Source organism: Dermacentor andersoni, chromosome 4 (genome assembly GCF_023375885.2).
Source record: "Dermacentor andersoni chromosome 4, qqDerAnde1_hic_scaffold, whole genome shotgun sequence".
In the NCBI taxonomy this organism is placed as follows: Eukaryota; Metazoa; Arthropoda; class Arachnida; order Ixodida; family Ixodidae; genus Dermacentor; species Dermacentor andersoni.
In genome coordinates this window covers 98,718,763-98,745,091 of record NC_092817.1, presented here as the reverse complement: position 1 = coordinate 98,745,091, position 26,329 = coordinate 98,718,763, and the positions used below count along the sequence as shown (strand labels likewise).

Sequence of the window (26,329 nt, the reverse complement as noted above, 5' to 3'; positions counted from 1 at the left end):
AACACGATTTTTCGACACCAACGTTCAGGGGTGCGATCGGAGATCTTTGTTCGATACGCATTCTGTTCGGTTGCTGCAACGTCACAAAGTGGCAGTATGCAAAATTTCTGAGAACGGGATGGAGAGAGCAGCCAATTGGCAAGCGGTGAACTCCCCGGAAGTTTACTTTCCTCGTTTGTCGTCTGCTTGCAGACAGTATACGTACTACAAAACGAAATGTTTCTCGTCTTCCAATGAATGAAATCTTTATCCAAAAATGTATTTTCTTCTTCTCAAGCTTAAACACGTCTTCAAATAGTAGTACGTGTGACTACTACAATTTATAACTATTAGTTTCTCTGCGTCGTCCATAGGTGGTGTCGCACACAGCGAGAAGAAAAAAAAACAAAAAAGAAATGACGGGAACAGTGGCACACTTTTCAAGAGGCAGCAACAACATTTCAGTGGCTCACTGGCACCGATGATGGGGTCGATTTTGCTGTACAGCCAACGCACTATTTGTTTCAAGAAACGAAAGCGACGCCGGAATTCCCTTTGTGCCATTTCTTCAAACGCGTTTCGCACCGCCACCCGCTCTCCTTCCTCCTCGAGCAACGCCAGCGCAACAACCGAAGTTCCCAACGCAAGCGCCATTTTCTCAGATCAAACTATGCATTGGATCCGAACGTGCCATTCCGCAGTCGCAGCCACTGGTTGGATCCAATCCAATCCACCAGACGCGCCATGCGAAGCCGTTCTCGTAACGAGCGTATGATCGCTCCAAGCCTCCCAACACCCGTCGGGTTCGGCGCCTAGCGGACGACGTGCTCGGTTGCATGATGATTGACAGGAGCGCGTCGTCATTTTGACGTCACCAGAAACGTGGCCGCGCCCCGCGGCTGGCGACGTGGGCGCGGAGTAAGCCAATCGCACGCGCCGGCAACCGATCGAACTCGCCGAACAACGATCTCCGATTGTACCCCAGTACGTCGCCAAACTGCGATCGTATGATACGTTTTCCGGCCGCTTGATCCCATGCAAACAAGAAAATGCGCAAGGCGCGTGCGATCGAGAACAGTATATAGCTGCCCACCGCGACAGCTTCACCGCAATACTCGCCCGCCCGCCCGTCTAACGTGAAAACGCCGGCGCGAACTAACTTTCTCATTTCGGTACCTGCCTGCAAATCCTTCTCCAGGGTCGTCGCACGCGGTATCCGCCTATCCTATTGCGATAAGCATCTTCGCTTATCTGTGCCATCAGAAGCGTAGCGCAGGCGTTTAATAGGCGATAACCGAAACGCCACGCCGTTCCCTGCTGCAGACTGCCATCGTATACGTTTTCCGGTAGCTAGAACCCATGTGAACAAGAAAAGGCGCGAGGCGCGCGCGATCGACAACAGTATATGGCCGCCCGTCTCACGTGAAAACGACAGCGCGCACAGTTCTTTATTCCGCTTCCGGAAAACCTCCGGCCGGATGGTCGCAAGCCGCATTCAGAGCTATCGCCGCCAAACCTAATGCGATAAGCATGATCACCTGTCTGTTTCACAGCGTGTGGTACGTAGTGCCATTGGTAGCGTACTGCACGCTTTTAGTAGGCGATAATCCAAATGCGCAGCCGTCCCTGCTGCAGGCGGTGCGATGTAGGCATCACGTTTCGCTTCAGCGGCACCCGGATTCGCCTACCAGCTCGATTTCGTTTCAGTTTCCTGTCGTTCTCTTAAAACATCACGCAATACATGAACAATAACACGCGTCTTGGGCTGCCGGAGCCCCACCAGTTCGACGCGCGTCGGCGTCTCGCGCCGCAACGATCCATGCGGCGCTTCGTATGACGTTGATGTCAGCAATAGTTCAGTCTGTCAATTTTTTTTAGTTACATCGGATCGTACGTTTTCCCAGTTAATACGTTTTTGTTTCTCGCAGTTTTTTCAAAACGTATGAATGAGGTTCTACGATACTATGTTTTTTCCTTACTTGCTAATTATACCTTAATATTACACAGAAGCTTGTGGAGCTGGCAAAACAAAAATGTGTAAGCTTTAGTGGCCTACTTATCCGTTGACATTGAAATTCTGGGTTTCAGATACTTATCCAATGCTGTCAGTGGCAGCATGACCTTAGTGCGACCACAGGAGAGACAAGTTTCTCCTCTGAAAGGATTTCTTCTGCTTGCTTCCAACATAAGAATCATAATTATAATAAAAAAGGGGCGCTGCTAGAGAATCAGCTGAAAATGCGCGCTATGTACATTTGTTGCACTTGTGGTGCTGGTAAGAAGAGAGGTCACAATGTTTTTCTTCTGTAAGGTTTCATTCAGCTGATGTAGTCATTACGAGCTAGGCTCTATTAAAAAGAATAGACTCGGTTATATTCGATTATTGCATGCTTAACATACAAGCAGTAAAAGATTGCATTTGCCACATGTTTTCATTCAGCTTTAAAAAATTATACACAAAATTATTTTATGTCCTCCAGTAAAAATTACTTATCAGAATATCACATACTCACTTTGATCAACGACCTAAAACATGCTAGCTGCGCTGAATGCCCACACCAATTATGGCTCATTTTCCTTTTCGTACACTGCAGCAGAGTTGTGAACAAATCGCCGACACAGCAACAGTAATTTATTTGTTACAAAACCAACCTACACTTTGTGCTTCCGTCATGTAATCAATAAAACAAAGTACTGTCGCAAATATTCTTTTTTCGCATGCTTTTTTTTTACATTTTCATTAAGTCTATATATAAATCTCCTAGGAGAGTTATGGGGTCTCACCTCTATACAACACCCAGTGTGCTACCCTTTGGGCAATTGAGAACAACAAACTGAAATCTTTCACAAGTGCTCACATGCATGCTGATTTTCTCTAGAGTCCAAACTGAAGACTCTGAATGACCTTAGCATACTATAGTGTCACAGGGCTTGTCAAACAGCTCTGACAAAAGATCTCTTTTCATTAAATTCAGTTTTAGAGGATTACGGTAATCATCTAAAATTTCCAGGTCACAGTCACATAAATAATCAAAGGATACTTAAGCCATAAAACTGAACCCAGGACTTGAGCAAGATATGAACCCTATGTGTTGTCAACAAACATGGCTGGCATGACAGAGCATGATGAAAATGCAAATATGATGCCCATTGCTTATCAGGCAAAACAAATGGCAGCTTTGTATTAAGGAAAAATAGACACCCAATATTTAACATTTTCAATTTGCATATTGTGGTGCTTTTGCTGTTCATCTATTTATTTCTTGGTATTCTTCTGAGCACATGTTACGCTGTGAAATACATTTTAATGAGTTGCTCAAATTAATTTGATTGTAAACTTTGTTTTGTCTAATGCCATTAAATATATCCCTATGCAGCCACGAACCAATGATATTAAATGTGAGTGTAACTTTACGCAAAGGTCATTAAACCTTCCTGTAAGACGGCATCATTATTTTCTCTCCTGGAAGCAGCCATGCTCATAGGGAGTTCTATGACTGATTGATTACAGAAACATCCTGGAAAGCTGAGAAAGAAACCAAAAATAACCAGCAATAATTTTTAGACATCACATTAAGGGATCTTAATGCTGTATACTGGATGTAGTCTGGCAACGTTACAACTGTAGTTGCTAGGAAGCTTTAGCACAGCATTGCCATATTCTGTGTGAAGCAATGCTAGGTTTAAAGATCACACTTACACAATTGCCAATAGGCCAGCCTCATCAGCAGAGGGTTGAAAAGCCTCCGCTGATGACATTATGATTTGTTTGACAATGTGGAAACCAGTAAACTCCATTCAAAAGCAGCCAAAGGCTCATTGTGGCAACTTCTGTGGACCTTTCCAGCACAGAAAGGATCCAGATGTGTGTAAATGCCACAACATCAGCAACAACAGGCTGAAATCACAGCACAAGGATTCAGGTGCGAAATTCAAGAAAGAGAAGATCAGCCTTCATTTTGAAGACAATTCTGGAGCAATCATCTAACAGCATAAACCATATACCGTTCCTTTAACGTTTCTTCATGAAAAAAATGAAAAGCGAGAGAGAGAGAGATGGGTGGGTTGGCTGGGTGGTTCTACTTTTTCAGGGCATAAAAAACTCACTCACCAAATAAAGAAAATTCTGGTTGTGCCAGTGAGTGACGGAATACCAAATGAACCACAATACAAAAGCTAGTAAACAGGAAAACATGCACAACAAAACAAATGCAACAGAGGTACTTATAAAAGAAGACCCACGAATGAGATCTGGTCCTGGTGGTGCTGATGACTCTTGGGCCCGGCCCACAGGTTCTCCTCTTGGCTCCGCACTGAAGAAGCGACCTCCTGGCATGCCATCCATTGGCCTAGAACCTTCAGAAGCCCGTCTTCTGTACTCTTCAGGTAACGGGGGCCGCTCGGGGGGCTGTGAGGACTCGGGCGCCGGTGTTTTGCGGAGCACTGCCGACTGGAGTTCTTGAGGAGAAGGCACAACGTGCTGCTGATGGTGGTGCTGCAGCTGTTGCTGCGGTTGCTGCTGGCCTGGCTTCTTGCACAGGGGAGACTGCAGCATGCGCTGCTTCCATTCCAGCAGTCGCTTCATTGACTGTTCCTTCTATGCCAAAGCGAGAAGAGGCAAAAAAAATAAAAAGTCATGCAGATCCCCTGCGCCGTAGGAACTAGCGTACATGAAGCATTCTTTGGACCCATACTCACACAAAAATTGTCTTACTATTAGCATTACTAGTGCAAATTAGCATTTCAATTGTCTCAAAGCACCAGCTGGCATGATTGAAAAGTGGCAAGGGCAAGAATTTATCATGATGTTTGTTTAGATATGTTTGTATGTTTCAAAGCGTCAATGATCATTTCAATCATGTCAATGTACTAACGGCCACAAGCAATGGAGAGTGGCAGTGTTGAGAATTATAAGAGATTCAAATCTCCCCTGCAATGTGGTCCTCTCTCTTGTTTCTACAAGGTGCTGTCACGTAAAAATGTGGCTTTACTGTCGCCCTGTGATTCTTATGCAAACATTGACAAGTGAAGATGACTTACAGAAGTGCTTTTAGGCCCATTCACAAGTTTCTCAGCATGAATGTGCATTTTAATCATGTCAAAGCATTTGTTGCCATGAGCTAAGAGTAGTAAAACTGAGAAATAGGTTAGCATTAGAAACCTGCACCTGTGGTGCAGTAACTGAAGTGTTAGGCTAATGTGCCTGGAGATCATGCAGGGATGGAAGTGGCCAAGGAAGCTTTGGAGCAGCAAATATTGCACTTTGCAGAAGGTTTGGAGCATGAGTTGTCTATTTTGGAGCAGTAAATATGCGTCAGCGCAGCTTGGTAAATGTCAATATGAGTGAAATACAGGCAGATGAATAAAAGGCATAATTTATTTGACTTTGCAGACACTGTTAGGCCACAGTAAATCAGTCCTTCACAATCTTGCTAAGTGAGCAAAATTTATGACAGGGAAAGGTTGTCATACAGACGACTGTAGCATGAAGCTACAAAGGAAGCCTATAGGGGTTTCTCAGAAATCACCATTAAGTTACATATCAGGTGTGTCAACTAAATGTGGCTCTAAACAAAAACAAAAACTGATGGCTTCCTGCAAGCAATGCCTACTCTATGTTGATAGACTTTTGTTAATGCTAGTTGAATGTTTTTGTTTTCATTGTGAACAACCAACAAATACAGTTAAACCTCGATATGACAAAGTAGGTAAAATTGGCAATTTGCTTCGTTATATCGAAATTTCGTTGTATTGAAGTCACTGATCGACTTTTCTTACCCGGAAAGGGGCCGCGGAATTTTCCGAATTATCGGGCAATCGAAAACAGCAAATTTGAATGAGAAAACAATTAATTTTGATGAATTTGGGTGTCTGCAACGAATGATACGGTTTCATGCCACGTCGACGATATCTTCACATAGGCAGTAAGAATTAAGCAAAGCCAGCCATGCTTTCGTGTGCACTCCGCCCCTGCGGCTGATAGCATCGCCCACACTGGAACGGCGTTATTATGAAAAGCACCGGCAGTGATGAGCAAATGCTTCACCTGCTTCTTGCTCCAACGAGTCACCGAAACTCTAGATTACGCAACCTTCAATACTAAGCGTGCGGGAAGACAGCTAGCGTGATGTCACACGATCTTGGCATGCCCACTCTTTGCACACGCGGTAGATTACCTACAAGCAGGGAGCTACATATGTGCTCAGCCACGGCCTAGACACGTGCCAGAAATCCCAACGCACGCTAACTTATCCTCCCCCGCCTCCCGCCCCACCCCTCACTCGCGTTTGATCGCATTACTGCAAGCTCGCTCCCCTCCCCCACTTCCCTTTTGCTCACGCGGGGAGGCGACACTGGTGCGTGAAGGCTCACCCTTGCACACTTCGGCGGTCACTCTTGTCGCGCGGCACGCGATTTGAAAGGTGCGTTAGCAAGCAGTCGCTTGTAATTCAATTATTTGACTATCTGCGTCCGCGGAAGTTTCCATTTATTGTCTCAGCATCCTTTGCTGCAGAAGCGAAATTTAGTTATATTGAAATTGCGTACAAATACATTTCGTTATATTGAGGTTCTAGTACATGGTGGTCTATGGACTAGAGCTTATGAAAGGTTAACTACTTCGTTATATCGAGAATTTCGTTATATCGAAGTTCGTTATTTCAAGCTTTAACTGTACTTAAATTTAGTGAGGTAACATTTATTGCCTTACTTATTAAATAAGGTGCCAAAGCAAAGCTTGTGGAATATGTCAAGGAATGACTGATAACAGTGTATATAGCAACCTCATTCTTGTGTGGTCCTTTCTTTTCTACAAAAAGAAGCAAAAAAGAATAAGGAAGAAACCTGTGTGATTTACAAAAAAAAGATTCATGTGGCAATGCATGTGTCCCTACGCCAGCAATAAAACCGGTCCCAGAGGTAAACATCATCATCTATTACAATGTGTGCATTATTGTCATGGTGCAGCATTATTTGAGTTGGCAGAGCACCGATCAATGGGTGCCAAAAGGTCATTGGAGTAGGAACAAGCAAGCAAGACAGGTATTGCCAGCCACTCGGGCAAGCAACTGAAAATGTCAAAGGCAGGTTTAGAGATTTGTTAATTTTTTTTTGTTGGCGCGACCTTCACGTCCTGAGAGTCTTTTGTGGGGGACCCCTGTGCATTCTCTGCCCCGCGCATGCATTGAGAAGGTTGCTAAGGAGGGAGCGATTGCGAATATGACGAAATATGTGGCGTCTCTGTGCAATCCCCCATCCATCAATTGCTAACAGTGTATATGTGTTGTCCGAGGGTTTGGCGCCGTATGGCCAGCTACCATTGTTTCTTCTGTGTTTGTCAACGCACAGCAGAGGTCCACCAAAGACTTAAGGGTGTGCGTGTGTGTGTGGTGCAATGTAAGGGTGCAACCTCTAACAGCAGGGGGGAATCCCCAGTTCCCTCGCCCGTAATTGAAAGGGGTGCAGCCAAGACCATGGGAGGAGTCATGATACAATTGGGTGAACTTGATTGTATCGTCACCAATATCTGCCATTCCCTAATCCAGGGAACTAGGGAAAGGAGAAGTTATTTAAACGCAGGATTTAGTCCCAGCTAAGCCTTCTAGAAGCTGAGCCTATTATCTGCTGAGAAGCGTTGAGGGGCTAGTGCCGCCCAGTATCGCCTGGGCCACCTAGTCACATCTGAACTCCAACTGACTAGTTGACGTAAGAGACAACAAACCGTCTGCAATCAAGCTCATAGTAGTTTCCCTAGAGTTAGCTCAACCTGCTCGAGGGAAGACATCAGATCTAGACTCCCGGGAAACCCAGCACAGCAATTGCAACCACTGCAACAAGATCGGCTTGCCAGCGTTCTTCAGGAAAGCTGTGCCTTTGACTCTATGGTTTACGGACTTGCTGCTGCTGCCCAGCCATGCGTATGCCATCATTTGTTTTCTTTTGGACTTCGTTTTAGTGGACCCCTGTTAAGTGTATTCTTGTGTAGTAGTGGTTTTATATCCACTGTTAATTATTCGTGGTATTATTTCTTTTGTCGTCATCATTGATCTATACTATTAAGTGCACGTCTGTTAGTGTTCTTGCGTCATCTTTCTTTAATTTGTGTGTCATTGTTAGTTGATAAATATCTTTTTTTTTTCTTCCCCTCTTGACTCTTACGCCTTTAGTGTGTTCACTTGAGTACAGAATGACCAACTGGCTTGTATACCCTGTCGACAACTTCGCGCCGACAGTGAACGCATGACCAGCCATCGCAATTATCAACGTGAAAACCTGGGCCACGGTCTTACGACGGTCCGGAAAGCAATACGTTAGAAGATTGTGCTACCTCGCATCTGATAACAACTTAAGAACCGAAGATTTGCACCAAAAACTGCCAACACGTCGAGCAAAAAGCACAGAGGCTCGTTCCCAGTGTCCCTGTTTGACGAGGCTTGCATAAAGATTGATGCAATCTTTGCAGAAGCGTAATCACAATCACAGTGGTGCTTTATATTAACTTTTTTTTTAATCTTCACAGGCTTTCTTTTTCTTAGAGAAAAAGTATTCAAGAACCCTAGGTTGCATTAAATGCTATTATTGGTCATTTCTGAACATCATCTACAACTTTTTCGTTAACATCTTATTGACTAGGTCAATATATACTTTTAGCTAATTAAACATATTTGTGCACAATGAACAAGAAATATTCACAGTGGCCACCATGAACAACCCCCATCAAGGTACAGTGAACACGATTTGCGTAGTACCCTCTCGTAATTTTTAATTCTTGGGTACCTTCAGTTAAGATAGCAGAATATCGCAGTATAAATGTGAAGTGACATATTGGTCATAGCATGTTGGCCAGTATTTCACATCGCTTGCCGAGAAAAATACTCAAAAACATTTTTGAAAACAATGAAGGCATAGAAATGTTCTGTGGCTTTCTGAGCTGCTTCGTTGATCAAACCAATATTTTGAATAAGCTCGATTATTCAAGCTTACTCACAGTTTAGCCACAGGCACTGTAAAGCCAATGTAAAACGGCAGCTGATATTTTGTGCACCAAACGATGGTTTATGAAAATTTTTGGACTCAATCTGCACAAGTCACGTCGTGAACATCGTTGCCGCAAACACAATATCGGAGGTTAGCGCTTGCGGCGAAATTTTAATTACAACCACGACTTGGTTGATAAGGTTGACAAATTACAAAACTTTACATTCTTGGCTTGCTCTCTGCGGCAGCAAAAGCCTGATTTTGTGTGATGTGGCTGTGAAGAAAGTAGTATAGCCTGAGTGAAAATTTGAGCGACGATTACGGTTGCCATTCGATATTTGCAACCAAGAAGTTTCATGAAAGTAAGCAGGTCGTTTGCTGGCATGCCATACTATCATCCCGGTAGCCAGATGTGGTGCACATGTGAAATAAATGTAGAACATCCCACACACGGCATCCACCCAGCAATCAATGTAGATATACCAATAGAGCATGAAAGCGAGTGTTAAAACGCATAACGAAACTGATGAGCTACACGTTGAGCAAACTGTACGACCTTATTCATTTAGCACGGCTTTCTTCCCAACTAACTGCCCCTTGAATGAGGACCAATTCGAACCATTTTTAGCTGGTCTGCATATATAAGCAAACGCACAACACTTATATAGAACATTCGTGATGCGTTGTATAGCGCAAAGCAGTTTTCATCTTCTTGCAGCTATAAAAAAATATGATTATGCCAAGAAACACATCCACACTTAAAAGACGCCAATGCTGTAACACATTGCTTAGGCTTGGATTGCAGGGCTAAGCGCCAGCCAATGCATGTGTGGTTGCCACTGAATATGCATTCCCTGCTAAATGTTTATTTAAAATTAGTGTTTTGCCGTAGGTTAATGCAGCTCGACGATTTGGCGCAATTGGTGCAGCACTTCCCTCCCTGACATCGTTCAAGCTTCCTGACCGGACAAATCACTTTTTCTTATTGAGCAATGGACCTACTTCACAGGAACCCAACAGACTGACCGACCAACCAACCACTACCAAACTTTGGAAAATGAGAGACCATCAAAAGCAGCACAACTTACAGCCGGTGAAAGAGCAGGAGGTAAATATGCTGAATGTTTCAACACGAACATGTCAAATGCCATGGTTACATAAACAATTGTGCCCAGACACAGTAGCCATTATGTCACTAGTGTTTTTTTCAAGATTTAGTGTTAGCATCAAGGGGCCCTAGAAGCTGCAGAAATCCCCTTCTATTATTATAAACTACCTTTAAAAAATTGCAATGAAACAATGGAAAATTAAACAAGGATCCTCAAACTCCTGGGTTACCAGAGACCTATGCTTAGCAGGGTTCATTTTAATGCGAGCCTAAAATATTAACAATGCCCAATCCTCAGAACTGAATCAGGAATGAGTGTCAATGTTCAAGTATGCAAAAACTCACATGAGCTGCCTTTTTGCTTTGTGCTGAATTTCCACTTGCACTCACTGCCTTGGCTGATGGCATTCTTCCCAGTTGTGACTCATCGTGAAACACACCTGCCTGTGGCACTGTCTCCATGGTGCGAGACCTCCACTGCTGCTGCGGCTGCTGCTGCCCCCGCCAGTCGTGAGCCTCGTCCTCATCTTCCCAATCGTAATGAGCCATGCTGGACTTTGGGCGAGGCTTAGCTGCAACAGCTGGTGCACTCTTCTTGCTGAAGTATGGCTCTTCGCCATCGTCATCACGCTCCAAGAAGTCAGCTGAGCGTGGCCTCATCAGCTGAGTTGATGTCAGTGTAGAGTTTGGCACATTCTCTCCGTAGTGTGCTGAAACGGGTCGGCCGGCATATGCGGGCAAGGGCTCCTGTGTCCCATAAAAATCGTAGCCCTCATAGCTGTTGCAGGCATCGTAGCCACCACCCTCGGCAACATTTGGAGATGTTGCACCATGTCGGAGAGGCTTGGGAGGTGCATTGGCATACACTGGATAGCATGGGCGCTGTCGAGGGGCAGCAGGTGGAGGCCGTTGGTCATAAATGGGGCTACGAGTGTAAGAGCATGGGTATTGATCCCCGCTGCCCAAATAATGGCCTTCTGTGGTTGCCCCCGCAGAGTATGCCTCAACCTCGAAGGATTCATCAGAGGGACGCTGAGGTTGTTGCATGCCAGGCCTCTGGGGTGCTACATGTGGTGAGAAGTGGTAGTCTGGTGGAATGCCTTGGGAGGCATTCACAGCAGCTTGCATCCCGTGCAACGGCAGTGCTTGACGGCTGCATAAAAAAAAATTATAGCATTAATGTCTGTTTTTTCTTCAGGCAGCAAGCAACAATAAGAAGTCTAAACTCTTCATTGGTATACTAATAAAATGAGTGACTGAAAAACATCCCAAGAAAAAGAGCATGCATAGGATGAGCCATTGAATGGGGGAGGACTTGTAGACAACATCCAATGCCAATTGACATGAGCGTACTTGATCGTGGCAACGGTTGTGATGGGACAAGACAGCGACAAGTCTTCCACCTCAAAATGCGAATAGACTTCTTTACAGTGTCGCCATACATGTAACAAGGGATAGCAAAAAGAAGCTTAACCAGCAAACATATTATTACACTTTTTTTTTTCTATGGCTATTGGATCGTGGTCAACAATATGCTACAAAATGCTGACCTAAGTGATGGCCTAAATGACAGCCACCTAAATCTAAGCTACAGTAAACTCTCGTTAAAACGAACTCGGTTAAGCTGAATTCTCATATACAGCGAACATGGGAACATTTGTTTGGTTTTCCATAGACTCAATGCAAAAAGAAATCCACTTAAGATTAACTGCCTCAGACATGCTTTTCAGTTAGAGGAATATTCGGAGCAATCGCTACCGATCCCGCAGGCTAGGGTGCCTTTATCCGCCGTGCCCAGGGGTGCACGCATCAAGGCACCCTACTGGAGGCCTGCAGCACACATCGTTAGTGGACAGAGGCAAAAACAAGAGAGTAGGAAACAAAAAGAGATTGTGATGTTTCCCTTAGTGAATGTGGGTGGCGTGCAAGTGTATGGGTGCTATAGATGTTATAGTTGGGGTCGGGCATGAAATAGATGGTAGCTGGCCCATGCTGTCGTCCAACTTATCCACGCTGAGGACGTTGTTGAAGGGATAGACTTGTTCTCATCGAGAATGACGAATATGGGATTTATTTACAGCATTTACATGAAAACGTTACAGTTCATCAGTCTAACATGACTGAAAGAAGAATGCACTCTGAGGAGCCGCCAACGGCTCCTTAAATACACTATGTCCTCCCTAAGTCCCTAGGTGAAGGAAAACAGCCGTTCAACCTGCTACCAATTTGGAGCGTTCAAAGTCATCGTAGCCAACCCGCCTTTGAGGGGGAGGGTTTACACAGACTTCCGCACAGGTTTCACTGACCACGTCGAGGTGAGTGGGTTCTCGCAGACATGGGTTTCGCCCTGAGCGGGCACCTCTTCATCCCAGTGTTGACTCTGCAGACAATGGCCGCCGCGTCTGTCCATGATTTCTAAGCCCCGTGAGACGGCCGCCAGACATCTTCTCCCAGGAGTTCCACCACTTCTAGCAAGACGTGGTGGCCACGGCGAATCCACGAGCAATACTTGGTCCGCCGACCGCGTTTATTCATAGCGGTGCCGAGGGGGTGTTGATGCGGCACACCGTCGTCCCTACAAAACGAGTCGCCGCGGCAGGTGGGGAAGGCTTCCATAGTCGCTTCTGGGAAGCTCGCCACCCTCGCAGCTGCAGCTGGCTGGGAAAATTTTGTAGGCCGGTACCATTGCAGGCGGTTCGTAACATAGTGCATACGAAGCTTTAGCCCTCGGTGAGCCTAGACTGTCTGCATTGCAGATCGTATTTAAGACAGGGCTCGTGCGGCCACACAATATGCAGCAGCCGCCAGAGTAGAATGACCCCTTGTAGTAAACATTAACTTACTAATTAAATAATCAAGCATGGTGTCAACAGGCACAAACAAACATGAACACATCACGCTCGATGAGCGCAGACGCTCGCTGTCAAAACGCTGAGGTGAGGAATTGCGGCAGCAGCAGCGGGCGAAGTGACCTTTGTGCTGTGTATCGCTTCAACGCAAAATGAACAGCGAAAACACAGTGCACACAAGGCTACGAGCCATTGGACGACCTAGACTGTTCCCCCAAAGCAGATCGCATTCAAGATAAAACTCATATGACCACGCTCCCACCACCCCTTCCTCCTTTGTGCACGTGAGATTGAGATGCTATCACCTGCTCACTGTCGTATGCTTTCACTCGCACGCGCAGTGTATGGCACGCGAGGTCGATGTTACCACGACATGAACCCGGTAAATCCGTATGGCAAACTAAACCTGTAGCAACTACCTGAGGAGGTCAACCCAGCCCGCCTCCGCCTACCTTCATTCTCCGCGACGCTTCGCCTTGTTTCTCGTTTCCCAATTCGCTCAATGTCCCCTAGCCTTTCATCTAGGTTGCATTGCTTTGCCACACACTCAGCACACTCCTTCGTACTTGTGATAGCTCGGAGCCTGCAGCGATGACCTGTGAGGCAGCAAATGCCTGCTTTAACTCCCTAGTGAGCTTTTTCCAGCAGCACTGTACTGCAAGCTCTACTTTGCTTTGAACTTGTGTGAGGTCACCTGAGTAGCTTCTAGGAGCACATCAGATGGCATGACAGTCACCGATGTTAGTTGCTCCTTAAGACATTTTTCCTTGCAATGACACAAATGCTCTTACCGGTGTCCAGCTCCATACAGAGCGGCTTGCCGCAAATGCCAATGGTCACAGTGAAGGGCAGTGAAGGCACGACAGTCTCGAGTGGCCACGTGCCAAACACATCGGCAGGTGCGTTGTTGTTAACAGTGTTGACTTGGTGCGTTCCATTTGAAGTTATGCGAGCTGGAGGCACGGAACTGTGTAGTTTTGTAGACTTGCCCTTCCGCAATGAAGCGTGCTTTTTTCTTCGAGATGCACACTTGAGCAGTGAGTCCCTGCTTCCAGCAATAGTTGCACGTAGTCGCAAAGTGTTCCTCCCCACAGCGGTAGCATGAGACACGCCCTTTTGATACCACAACCTTATGTGTAGGAAGCAAACTTCGATTGGAACTGGCTATCTCACTGGCATCTTTCTTCGCAGCTTCCATGGATAATGCAGTTTTCACGACATCTTCATATGTAAGGTCTACTTTCTTGAGCAGCCTCGTCTGCATGGCTTTGCTGTTGATGCCGCACACAATCCGGTATTGTCAAGCTCAGTTCCAAAGTTGCAATATTCCAAGAGACTTTTCAGTGACACCACGAAGTTACTGACGTTCTCACCCTCCATTCGAACATGTGCGTTGAACCTAAAGCACTGCACAACAGCAGATGGCTCGAGGCAGTAATGGTCACCTAGAACGGAAATAATTTCTTGCAAGGTTTTGTCTTGCAGCTGGGTGGGCGTAACGAGATCTCGCAAGAGAGCATACATCTGCCCAATGCAACTAAAGACTGACTTTTTTCTGCTGCGATGTCACTGGCGATAAAGAAAGCTTCAATGCGTACAATGTAGCAGGGCCATGCATCTCCCTCTCCTCTATTGAATGCTTTAAGATTGCCGAACATTGGCATGACGAACTTCTGTTGTGTTGAATTCACTAGACGAACGACAAACTCACAGGCGCAGAAGTGGGCGTAGAAGGACAATGCACTTGAAGGAAGATATACTTGAAGGAACTTGAATGAGAAACTTGAATACTTTTTCCCCCATCACTACTTGTTACAAGTGTGGCCGAGCAGTTCCAAGAGGTGGATCAAGTCTGCGGTCGCTATCAACGGTTATGCCCAAGGAACCGGAGTCAACGACATGAACTACAGCCTGATCGTACCCTCGGGATCGCACTTGAAAACTGATCCCAAGCAACCATAGCATCGAAACACAATTTGCAGAGAGCCCTGTGACATGCAATGGGAGCAGAATGCAGAAACACTTTTGTATTGAGGTTCAAGTACACACCAAGATTACATTAAAAGATTAAACCCTCTACTATGGCACCTTTTACAGCATGTATTGCTCTCTGATATTTGCAGCCCCACAAACTGATTATTTAATCAACTGATAAATCAATCAATCAGAACCCCATTACTAGTATTCTATTTATCATGTCATACTGGCATAACTCATTGTGATAGGTAGAACTTGTGTGCACAGTAAGCAAGGGGTTTGATACTTTTATGGTTTCACTTTTGAATATTTTCTGCGAGCATAATGCACCTCTTGGTTCAAAATAGACCTTCTTTACTACATGTACACCTTACCTGCGGTCAGTGTCCTTTTGCATAAGAGAAGCAAGGGACATGGAATTCATCCACTGACACATACTGGCATTGTTCTCCGCAGCAAAATAGTATGTCTTTGTGTTCTGGTGCTCAGCCTGGAAGACACAAGACAGCAGCATGAAACAGCCTTGCTCGGTTGCACAGACTGTGCACAAGGTTGAGAGGATAAAAAGGACTGCTGTGAAAAATCTCTTCAGCTGAACTTACCACAAACGAATGCTTCAGGGACACCTTGTCATCAGCTGTGCATGGCCTGATTTTGTAGCTTGGGAGTAAAATGGAGCCTAAACACTTCTCTTCATCAGGACCTGAAAATTTAAGACTGATTATCTAACTCACATCAGTATGTCAAAACAACATGTGAATGCCGAGTATTAACTTGGAAAGGAAATATCATTCAATAAGCTTTTACGTAATAAAACTCTTCCGAAAGCAGAAAGCAAACTTAATTGACACAATGTTCATGAAGGCTCCTTAATTATGCCGTAAATTGTCACAAGGCATGATAATGAAGCAAGCACACTTCCTGCTATCACTATAGCAACAACTACTATCTCCAAGACAACACAACTAAGGATTTCGTACACAAGCAATTTATGTGCTCCTCTCAACTTATGCATCACACACCACTCATTTGCAAGTAAGATCGGGTCCCAGCAGAGCTTTGGCACAATTACTGGGCAAAGCAACTCAGTCCCATCACCCATGCCTAATACAAAATAAGTGTTTGAGAAACAGAATTACTAACTTGCATACCTTTATAATAGAACAAGCAGTACTCTGAAAGGATGCACCAGCGTTTCTTCCACTGTTTTATTGTCGCTCCCTCAAGTTTATAAAGCCAACCTTTGAGTACTACTTCAGCCTGGCTGTCTCTTCTTACAACAGGAGAACTGAAAAGATGCAAAATATGTCCCACACACATTCAGCCTTAATAAAAAGCCATCGATGCAAATCACTCGCTTGTTAAATTTCAGTATTTTCAAGGTATTCAAGTTTTTCAAGCAGTATACCAAAGCAGAAAGAGTGAAAATTAGGATACTGCACTGTAAAGATAATGCCCCCCCCCCTTTTTTTCTTTTTCTTTTCTTTTTTCAGCAACACAGTATTAGTTGCAGTGGCTGTCACTGAATGCCAGAAAATCGCTGATTAGCTAAAATTATCTAGAATTCACTATTTAATGTCTAATTAGATTAGGGTATACAATGATGTCGAATCGAAGACAGAGAGTGCTCAAGGCATGCCAACTTAGCAGGAATCCTAGGACCAGCACAAGTTTCAAGATAACTCGAGATCTGTTACACTAACCTTTGTGTTCTAGTTAATTTTTCCCTAAAGAGCACAAACGTGTCTTTGCAAGAACACATGAACTTAATCTGCAAAGTATAATGCAAGTTTGGTGCAGTATACTGTAAAACCTGATGCCAGTCTCACAATTCTGACTAAATTTAGTTAGCTAATGTCCATGATTACAATAATGTGTTGCTGAAAGAGAAGACATCTGCACTGCCAGGGACGTAGGCAGAGCGGCAGCAGGGGGCACTGGCCAAGTGTCCAAGTGTGTGTGCCCCCCCCCCCCCCCACCAGTAATTTTATTGCGATAGTAATTATGTGGTCACCCCAGGCGCATTTCTGCCGTCGTCGCTATGTTCCGCGTAAAGTCCACGGGTGATAATATTGTCGCCGCGCGTTGTATGCTGTATGTGCAAGTGAAAACATGCAAGGGAAACGGACGATCTCAACTCAATTGGTGCGCGCGGAGGAGGAAAGTGGAGAGCAAATGCGCAGCCTTCTGTCATGCGACAGGCCGAGGGGATGGGGGTGGCGTTGAGCTCTGGCAGCAGCTGCATGTTTCGCAACCGGGAACGGTCGCGGTGATACGGTGGAAGCGGTGAGGCAGCGAGAGAGTGAGGGGACAGCTTTCGAGCCTGCCAACAAGTGCGTACTTTGCATGGCCGCGCGCAGTTGCGCGTGTCATATATTGAAAGGTATCTGCAGATGGCTCATACCTTTGTGCGTGCTGTATTCTCACCACTCTTGTGTTGAAGCAATAGGCAGAAAAAAGGTCACTTCGCTCGCTGCTACCGCCGCACTTGCTCACACCAGCATTTTGACAGCAAGTGTCTGCACTCATCGAGTGTGATGTGTTCATGTTAATTTGTGCGCGCTGACACCATGCTTGTTAATTCGGTTAGTAGGCAAATGTTTCCAAGTTTATATGGCCAATAAAACTATGATCCTTACTTCGTAAAGCTGTCTACTAATTTGCTATCGCAATCGATGCTTCGCCTTTCGGGCGAAACTATGACTTTTTGTGTACCATGGTACCTGGCATAAAACAATGTGCAAGAACGCTCATCCCCCCGCCCCCGAAAAATATTTCTGGCCACTGGCAATACTATCTGCATTAAAACTGGCTATGCCTCCCTAATACAGATAGCATAAAACACTTCAATTCAGCAATTTTTGCAATGTCACATTGCAAAACGTGCTGTTTTTACACATAACCAGTTCTTCATGTGCCTCTTGCCTTAAGGTTTACAAATACAGCCACTGAAAATGGCAAATTTAAAAGCAGCTGTGGCTGCTTAACACAAATGTCTTATAAATTATTTGGAGGGCCACTGAGTGACGTTACTGAAGCCTATGCTGGCTTATGAACTTTTGCTTTACTGGGCCACAAGAAATTGATCACTGACTAGTAGCCTTTCCAGGCACTGCTGAATGGTGACTTCAGAATTACACAAGCAATGTCATGCACTGTACGAATTGAAAACTGCCTTTTATTTTTGGCCCAATTTGTCAACTTGACGTGGCCTCTTTTTGAGTTTTGGTGCCTGCAGTGTTGCCATTTGTGTTTTACCCCTCAGCTCTGTTCTTGCACACTTTCACCCATGTGAAGTTAGTACTGCTTGCTTTTAAATACTTGTTTTGTTCAACATCAACCTTTAGTTGTGGGCAAGTGCGTGTAATGCCTGTTCTTCTGGGTCCTTGTGTGTCACAGTATCCTCATTTCATTATGGATCCATATTAACTCGCACAAATGTCAATCTCGATGTCAACCTCCGACTTAATGAAGGGAGTCTCACTAAGGTGTGTACAACAATGGGCAACATCTAAGCTAACATCAAGCTCAACAAAATTTATATCAAACATTTCTTTTTCTTGCATGGTCTAACTTCTAGAAGTTATTGCAGCAGCAAAAGCACATATTTTGGATATTTCAAATTTTGTTTTGTCTGAATATTAGTCAATAGTGTAAATTATTCTTTTAGTGCTTTCTGGGCTGCATATTCAAAATGTCACATTGAAAGTCTCAAAAACACTTGCAGCAATTACTCAGAATCCTAACAATTAAGAAACAAACTGTTTTCATGAAAGAAAACAGTAAACCACAAAAGCACTGAAAATGAGCATTTCTCGTGTAGTAGGAAAAGACTAAAGAAGCATATTGCCACAGCCATATGACATTGAACAGCTTTTGTGGGCAACTGCTTACAGGAAAGATAGAACTGCACAAATGTGAATGAGAGATTCATTACTGCTCAAAGGCCACAAGGACAGCTTATGTGACACTGACATTAACAGAATATGTAGCTCAGATTTTGTGCTAATAAAATGTTATGATGTCAATTGGCCTAAATGTGTCCATTGGTTAAATATGCCAGTCTTTATTCTCGAATGTTGCTCATATATAGACGCTTTCAAAGATAGTCTAATGAATGTGCTTGGAGAAAAAGCAGCTCACATAGCAGAGAACTGCAAGACCAACACTGTAGAGACAGACTTGACATCACCGTTTTAATGTCAAGAAAATAATTTACGTTGCCCGCTACACAGATATGAGCCAAGAGGTGCTAGTAACCTTTTCTTTCTTAATGAACCTGTTTTCATCCACATAGCAAACAAAATGTACACCAGTTGAGAAATATTGCACAAACACACCAACATAAAAAGAAAGGTGCAATCAACTAACCGTATGTTCCCTGAGAACTTCCTTCTCAAGCTCTGAAAATGGTCAGGAGAAAAAGAAAAAAAAAGACATAATGAGCGAACAAACTTTTAACAACTGCCTTTTCAACGATCAGCAGCTAAAGTCAACAAGTTTACCTTCCTAAGCTCCATTTTTTCCGCCATACAGGACACGCAAAAAGCGCCTGAAAGGAAAGTAGCGTGGGAAAATGAAGCACATGTCATGCTGCGATCAATGCGGAAGCCGGAGGCTTCAATGAAAACACGGCACCGGATCGAGCGTGAGCAAACAAGGCGATTAGAGATCGATATGAGAACTAGTGCCATACAAGCACAGATGCACCAATATCATCAACAGCAACAGGGTGGTTCGATGGCTCTAAATTTGAAAATGGGAAAATCAATTCGTTGCCAGGCGAAAGCGGCAGCGACGGCAGTCTACCGGCGATGTTTCAGTTATATAAATGCTACCTTTCCCATTGCCCGCCAAACTTGACATGCCGGCACCCCCACATCTCCGCCGCATACTATCGATGCAAACTTTTAGCAGAGCACATCAAAGCTGCGGCTTTTGCAACGCTTGTACAGCGGCTGCAGAATAAGTGCAACCACTGGCAGTGAGCTACAAAGAGGCATTTATATGACAACTGTCTTTAGACAAACTCAGAAGACCGCAGCACTTTTACAGAAAGAACAGAAAGAAAAGTGGCCTACTACAACGCGCCACATAGTGCCGCTGCAATGACCGCCTAATGATCAAACGCGCGCTTGGAAGCATCTCCCAGTGCTGTGCCCTACTTCAACCGAGCAAAGGCAGCGCAAAAATATTCGCTCATGGGCGCACCAAACCGTGACGCCGATCGCTTTGAACTTTCTCCGGCGTTAGCGTTTTCTTTCGAGGAACCATGACCATGCACTGTCACTTTGTCAGAAGCGGAAACCGCGCACTACCCGACCGGCTCCAAGAAGAAAGAAACCACAAGCGAAAGGGCGAATTGGCCCCGAAGCGGTTCCTCACCTTGGAAGAAGTCTAGCCCGCCGCCTCGGTAGAGAGGCCGACGTAATCACGGCACGGACGGAAGCTCACCGGCGGTGTTATTGAACCCGCGCTGCCACGCTACGTTGACTCCGCGGTCCGCGTGGCTGGAAGCCGGCAGCAGTTGCCGGGTTTGTCACGAACAGGCATCACGACGACGGTCCGATGCAACCGCAGCGACATAAAACAAGACCGCGGGCCTCACCAAGAGCACTGAGCTACTGCTGTGCACCAGTCCGACGACTCGGGTCGTGCCATGCCGAATCCGTGAGATCCGCATAAGTATTCAGTGTCGATTGGTTCGGGTGGCAACTTCTTTAAGCTTCGGGTTGTTGACACAGGTGAGGAAATAAGTCTACTTTACACTGGATGGCATTGACAAGCTGCTACTGCCAGCCATTATGAAATTCCTGGGAGGCCCCTTCGCTACCTTCTCAGCCTCTCCTTGCTCTCCTCTACCTTCGCTCCGCTGGCGTCCCCTTCGCGTTTCTGTGTTTACATTACGTCATGAGACGGTCGCGACACCTCGCGGGTGCTTCTCGGACGACGTTGAACTGGTTGAACTTTCGTTTTCGAGTCACGCTCGACAGAGGGGGCCACCTCAGCGGTACGTGTTCACTAGTCGCGGTCGCGAAGTGGGCGCGCGTATTTTCGAAAGCGCTGGTTTTCCTAATTCCACTTACATTTGAAAGGATGAAAAAAGAAATTTTCTGCTGACCGTACCGTATCATTCTAGCATTACGGCAGGCACCTGAACAGTGGTTATTGATGGGAGCGGGCTAACAGGAAAAGAATAAGGAGTGAGCCTATTATAGCCTGGTACACTGTAGCTTCGGACAGAGAGTGAGGATATGGAACAGATGATGTTACGGTACTTAGGAAACTAAAAATACATATGACCGTAATTCCTAATGATCTGTTTCATTTTACATTCTTCTCATTATATCGCCCATGATGTCGAAAGGTTGATTTCGACGATAACGACAGTTCGGCGAGGTCTGAGCCAATGACGAAGCGCGAAAAGAACGGAAAATTAACTGGGTAGATACATAGAGTTTCATACAAATTATAGAATGGAACTCTATGGGTAGATATGACCCCAGAAAGATAAAACATGAGCAGTCTTGTAAGGCGACTGGGAAACATTTTTCTCAGTAGTTATTATTATTATTTTTTTTTTCAGGAGTGAACCTTTTTTTTTTTTCTTAGAAGTGACAGCACTGGTAAAGCTTGCAGTCGTTGATCTGATTAGAGTTTTAGATAACATACGCATTTTCTTTGGCGTCAAAAAAATTCAACTTTTTAGAGGAACATCAGCTTCAATGTTTGCAAGTCACTTCGGGAATAATATAAACATGCCCTTGAAAAGGCGGCAGCGCAAAATAACACGGATGGAGACGAGACGACAAGGACGAGCGCTGAGCTTTCAACAACATTTTTGTGAATGATTCACTAATATATTGTTACGGTGCATTTGGACAGGACCGGGCGAACACCCGGGCGCGCCAGAGGGAGACGAAGAGGAAGTGGTAGACGGTCTCCTGGAGCTGTGACTTTTGTACCAGTCTGCGCGATTGCCACTAACTTTTCCTCGCGTAAATAGTTGTAAATACATTTGTGCATCGGGCTTCCTCTTCGTAGCATTTGGTGGAGGTACGGAGTACCGACTCAGAACGGAGCTTCGCAGTGCCCGCCGCTTCGGTTCTTCACCGATGTCGCAAGAGACGGTGCCTAGTTCGGCAACATCTGCGTCGGCTGCGTCGACTGTCGTACTCACGCACCCGCGCGATCCAGGAGACAGTCTACCACTTCCTCTTCGTCTCCCTCTTGCGCGCCCGGTCCTGTCCAAATACACGTGTTGTACGAACAAGGGGTTATCATCTGCGCATGCCTAAGTATGCCAGCTATTGGTGGCGAGGAGTTACGGAGTCGCCATCTATCGGAAGCGACTCACTGGCGTAGTATGAGGGATCACGCGGCGCGCTCCTCATAGGTTTTGCTGTCAGCGCTCACTGAAAACACCATGGTGTTCTCAGCGTGCGATTTCCCGCTGATTCTTTTTTTGTAATCCAGTGCATTAATTCATAACACAAATATGACCATATGCTATGCTTTTTTTATGTGCTTCTTACCGCTCCCTGTCCACTCCAGTGAACTTGCCAGTATCTATAACATCGACAAGTTCATAGACCAAACCGTCACGACATTAGTCGGGCAGCGGACTCGGGCGAGCGTCTCAGTGCGCGTTTTTCGAACATTGCAAACCCGGCGTCGAAGCAGAAATCTTCCTTCTGTCTGTGCTTGCTGCATACCCGAGTTGTAGCCGATGACTGTTTGCCGGTTTTATGTTTCGCGAGCCAAGCTTCACGCAGCTTCTTGTCCTGCGGCTACGTATGAATAAGGCTGACACCGGGCTCCGTTGCGTACGTCAGGCACTGCGGCACCGAGCAGTAGCCTACCATGTTGGGCGCCTTCAAAGGCAGCCACTACCTATTGTAGTGCTTTCAAGCGTTGTAAAGGAGACACTCGAAGCGGGAAAATCTCGCCACTAAATGAGAACCGCATCGTACGAGGGAATTTAAACTCTCGTTTTCAGCTCGCTTCGACGTTACCGAAGCAGCTGACGCGGCCGCTATGTCCACGTGATCCCTAATAGCACGTCACGCCGACGGTGGCGCCAGCTTTTCCAGTGGTGGAGCTCGAGGCCAATTTCTCTGAAAGCGTGATAGAGGCCATGCTGACACATCCCTCTGCAAGTCTAGAAATCCGTCCCGATTCTGCGATTTCCTGTGTCATAGGCGTTTTACACTTTTTACTCGTTTCGCATTGGAATGGCCGACAACGCTCTCTGCAATGCCTGTCTTTGCGAGGAGACGCTGGAACACATTCTGTGTGACTGTCCTGAATATAATATTCAGAGACAGTCCATGGCATCCGTTCTAGCGCACCTTGACAATAGACCATTGTCAGTTGCAACCATTTTCACATATCGCCGACAGAAGACCTCGCAGCTGAAGGCGACGAAGGGACTACTTCGGTTTATGAAGGAGACGGGCTTGGACAAGCGGCTGTGACAGTGATGTCACGTACCGCGCAAAAGTGACAGACTGTAACCAACGATGTGTGTGCCGTCTTATGTGCTCTCTATCTCTTCTCCCCAATTTTCAACCCCCCCATCCCGCTCCCATGTGTAGGGTAGCAAACCGGTTAGGCTAAACTGGTTAACCTCCCTGCCTTCCTTCTCCACTTTTTCCTTCCTTGATAACGGAAGTGTTTGTAAGGTCGGGTGAATAGTCCTTGCAAGTCAGACAAAGACTTGCCAGAAAACCTTAAAGATCCTTTCCTTCACTCGCATTTCTTGCGCTGTTTGCGTGCTCCCTTAACCTATCGTTAACACATCTCCCAGTTTGGCCGACGTATGCTTTTCCGCACCTATAGACTGATAGAATACGCCTTCGCCGCATTCAACAAAAGACTGCCTGTGCTTTGTGCCGTGGTCACATGGGTTGCCGCCAGGTCGGTCAACCTGCAAAGCTTTTACAGCTTGTGGGAGGCAGAGAACACGAGTTTCACGTCGTAACGCTGGGTCACCTTTTTAAGATTGTGTGATAGCGTGTTAACGTAAGGTATCACAACTACCTTCATGCCTACGCTGTGCGCGAGCTTCACACGTTTGCGGCTTTGTGCGTATCTTTTTGAGAGGGCTCTCTGCGGCCGAAATGGGGACGTGCGGAGGATATATACCCGGCGCTCAGCAGCCTTTCGGCTTGATGATTGAGCGCATCTTCCAGATACAGTGCGAGCAAGATTTGCCGATTACCAACATAATGTAGCGCGAAGACACAATTACACAGAAGAGGCACAGAACACGTCACAGGCGCTACTAACAACGTTATTTGAAAGATAGCGAGAAAGTATATATATACTGTTTCCAACATGCACGCGGACCTACCACTACCGAGGGCGATTATCAGGGCTGGCAAGATCACCTGGTAGATCTACAGAAAGTAAGCTCCGCGTTGTACAAAACAACATAAGTATGGCTTACGCAAGCACAACTTTTTTTCTTTTGTGTAAAATGCTTCTAATAGCTCACGCGCAGTTTTATTTTTACTTCTGCCCAGGATCTTCACATCATGAAATACCGGCTTACAAGGGCAGGCTTTACAGTGCGCTGAAAGATGCGCAGTGAAGTCCTTCAGATTATTAGCATGCTCCCTCAATCGGTCATTGACGCAGTGGCCTGTTTGTCCTATATATAGGACTTTCCACAAGACAGGGGGATTTCATAAGATACCCCGGTGGCGCAACGCACGGAGGGTTTGGCGTGTTTTACTTGGCAGCCCAACATCGAGCTGCCCATTATGCGGAGACACAGTTAGGCAAGCCTGCTTGGAGCGGAGAACACAACAGGCATTCAGTACCTATTCGCCACTTTTTTCAAATCGCGAAGATCCTGGCCACAAGTAAAGATAAAACGGCGTGTGAGCTATTAGAAGCGTTTTACATAAAAGAAAAAAAGTTGTATTTGCGTAAGCCAGACTTCTCTTGTTTTGTACAACGCGGAGATTACTTTCTTTTGGATCTACCAAGTGATCTTGCCAGCCCTAGTAATCGCCCTCGGTTAATGGTATATAGTATATACGGTATATGGTATATGGTTGCGCTTTAAAACCACGGCGCTGCAATTTTGCTGCTTCAGAGACTTTCCTTTCCTTCCTTCCTTCTCCGCCCTAAACTGGCTCTCTTAACTACTACACGGAGAGACAAAGCAACAGCGCGCGCGTTAGATCCCATAGATGAGATGAATATTTACAATTATTATTAGGGTTATAATTATATTCGAGTGCTGATTGCTGTGCTATCGTTTGTTAACGAAGCTTTCCCTCAAGTCTAAATATTGTAAGGCAGTTTGTCGTGTGCGTATCATGGCCACGCACGCTTATATCGCCTTCCGTTTCTCTACCACGGGTGCGCTTTAAAACCACGGCGCTGCAGTTTTGCTTTCCTTTCCTTCCTTCTTCTCCGCCCTTAAACTGGTTCTCTTAACTACTACACGCAGAGACAAAGCAACAGCGCGCGCATGCGATCCCATAGATGAGATGAATATATATATATATATATATATATATATATATATATATATATATATATATATATATATATATATATATATAGAAAACTATCAGTCATAGCTCTCGTAGTATAGCCCTCTGGGCCGTTTCCTTTTTTTCTTTCGAAAGTAGTCCTACTAGGGTTATTATAATTACACGAAGGTATTTCGCCCTCGTCAGCAGCAGTCCTTGAGATAGTTATTCTGGCGGCTAGCTTCCCACGCTATGCGTGCCGCCATCGCCCCTGGTTAAGCTTCTCCTAGACGCTAGAGTTATACTATGTCCGCGCAACCTTGAGCGATCGGAAAGCGCGTTTTCCCCTCTTGGCCGGCGGGGACGGGAGGCTTTGTTCCGGCCGCAGAGCCCTCCACGTCTCAGTAAGGTGCCTGGTGGTGGTCTCGTGCAGACGATGCCCTCTCGGTGAGCGCATATTTCCCCTCATCTTTTAAGAGGTTCAATACTTACAAGCATTTGTCTCGCAAACCATATTTATTTCAAGGGAATTTTCCACGTCTCAATAATTTCTCTCGTCGTATTTGAGTGCTGATTGCCGTGTTATAGTTTGTTAACGAAGCTTTCCCTCAAGTCTAAATATTTTAAGGCAGTTTTCCTAGCCTCTAAAGCCGCTCGAGTTCGCTCTTCTCCTCGAGCGGCCATTTTTCCTAGAAAGTATGCCTTCCAACTACTAAAAACCGGCTATCGCGGACAACACCAGTCCCTTTCCACGTAAGTGTGAGGCTCGGAGCAGGAGCTGTGGCGCTTGAAAATAGCCTGGGGCCTGACGAACCAATCGACTGAGCTATCTTTCCGGGCAACATCCAAGGGTCACGAGTTCAAATCACTTGTTATGTTCCTTTTTCCCCCCTTTTCTTTCTTTTTTTTCTTTCTTTTTAATGTCTTTTCCTTTGTTTTATCACTGTACG

The 26,329-nt window shown here is 45.6% G+C and overlaps 1 protein-coding gene across 1 annotated transcript in view; it reads right to left on the bottom strand.

Annotated features, from left to right (window-relative positions):
• The window catches only part of LOC126536529 (uncharacterized), a 93,905-nt gene extending 73,930 nt beyond the window's left edge, over positions 1-19,975 (bottom strand). The window contains exons 1-7 of the mRNA XM_050183537.3: positions 19,395-19,975; positions 19,261-19,292; positions 16,041-16,177; positions 15,492-15,592; positions 15,264-15,379; positions 10,409-11,216; positions 4,222-4,576 (exon numbers count right to left, since the gene is read on the bottom strand). Coding sequence (XP_050039494.2) covers positions 4,222-4,576; positions 10,409-11,216; positions 15,264-15,379; positions 15,492-15,592; positions 16,041-16,177; positions 19,261-19,292; positions 19,395-19,583 — 1,738 coding nt within the window. The 5' untranslated portion in view covers positions 19,584-19,975. The remainder of the gene's footprint in view (positions 1-4,221; positions 4,577-10,408; positions 11,217-15,263; positions 15,380-15,491; positions 15,593-16,040; positions 16,178-19,260; positions 19,293-19,394) is intronic.
• Between the last annotated feature and the right edge of the window lie 6,354 nt (positions 19,976-26,329).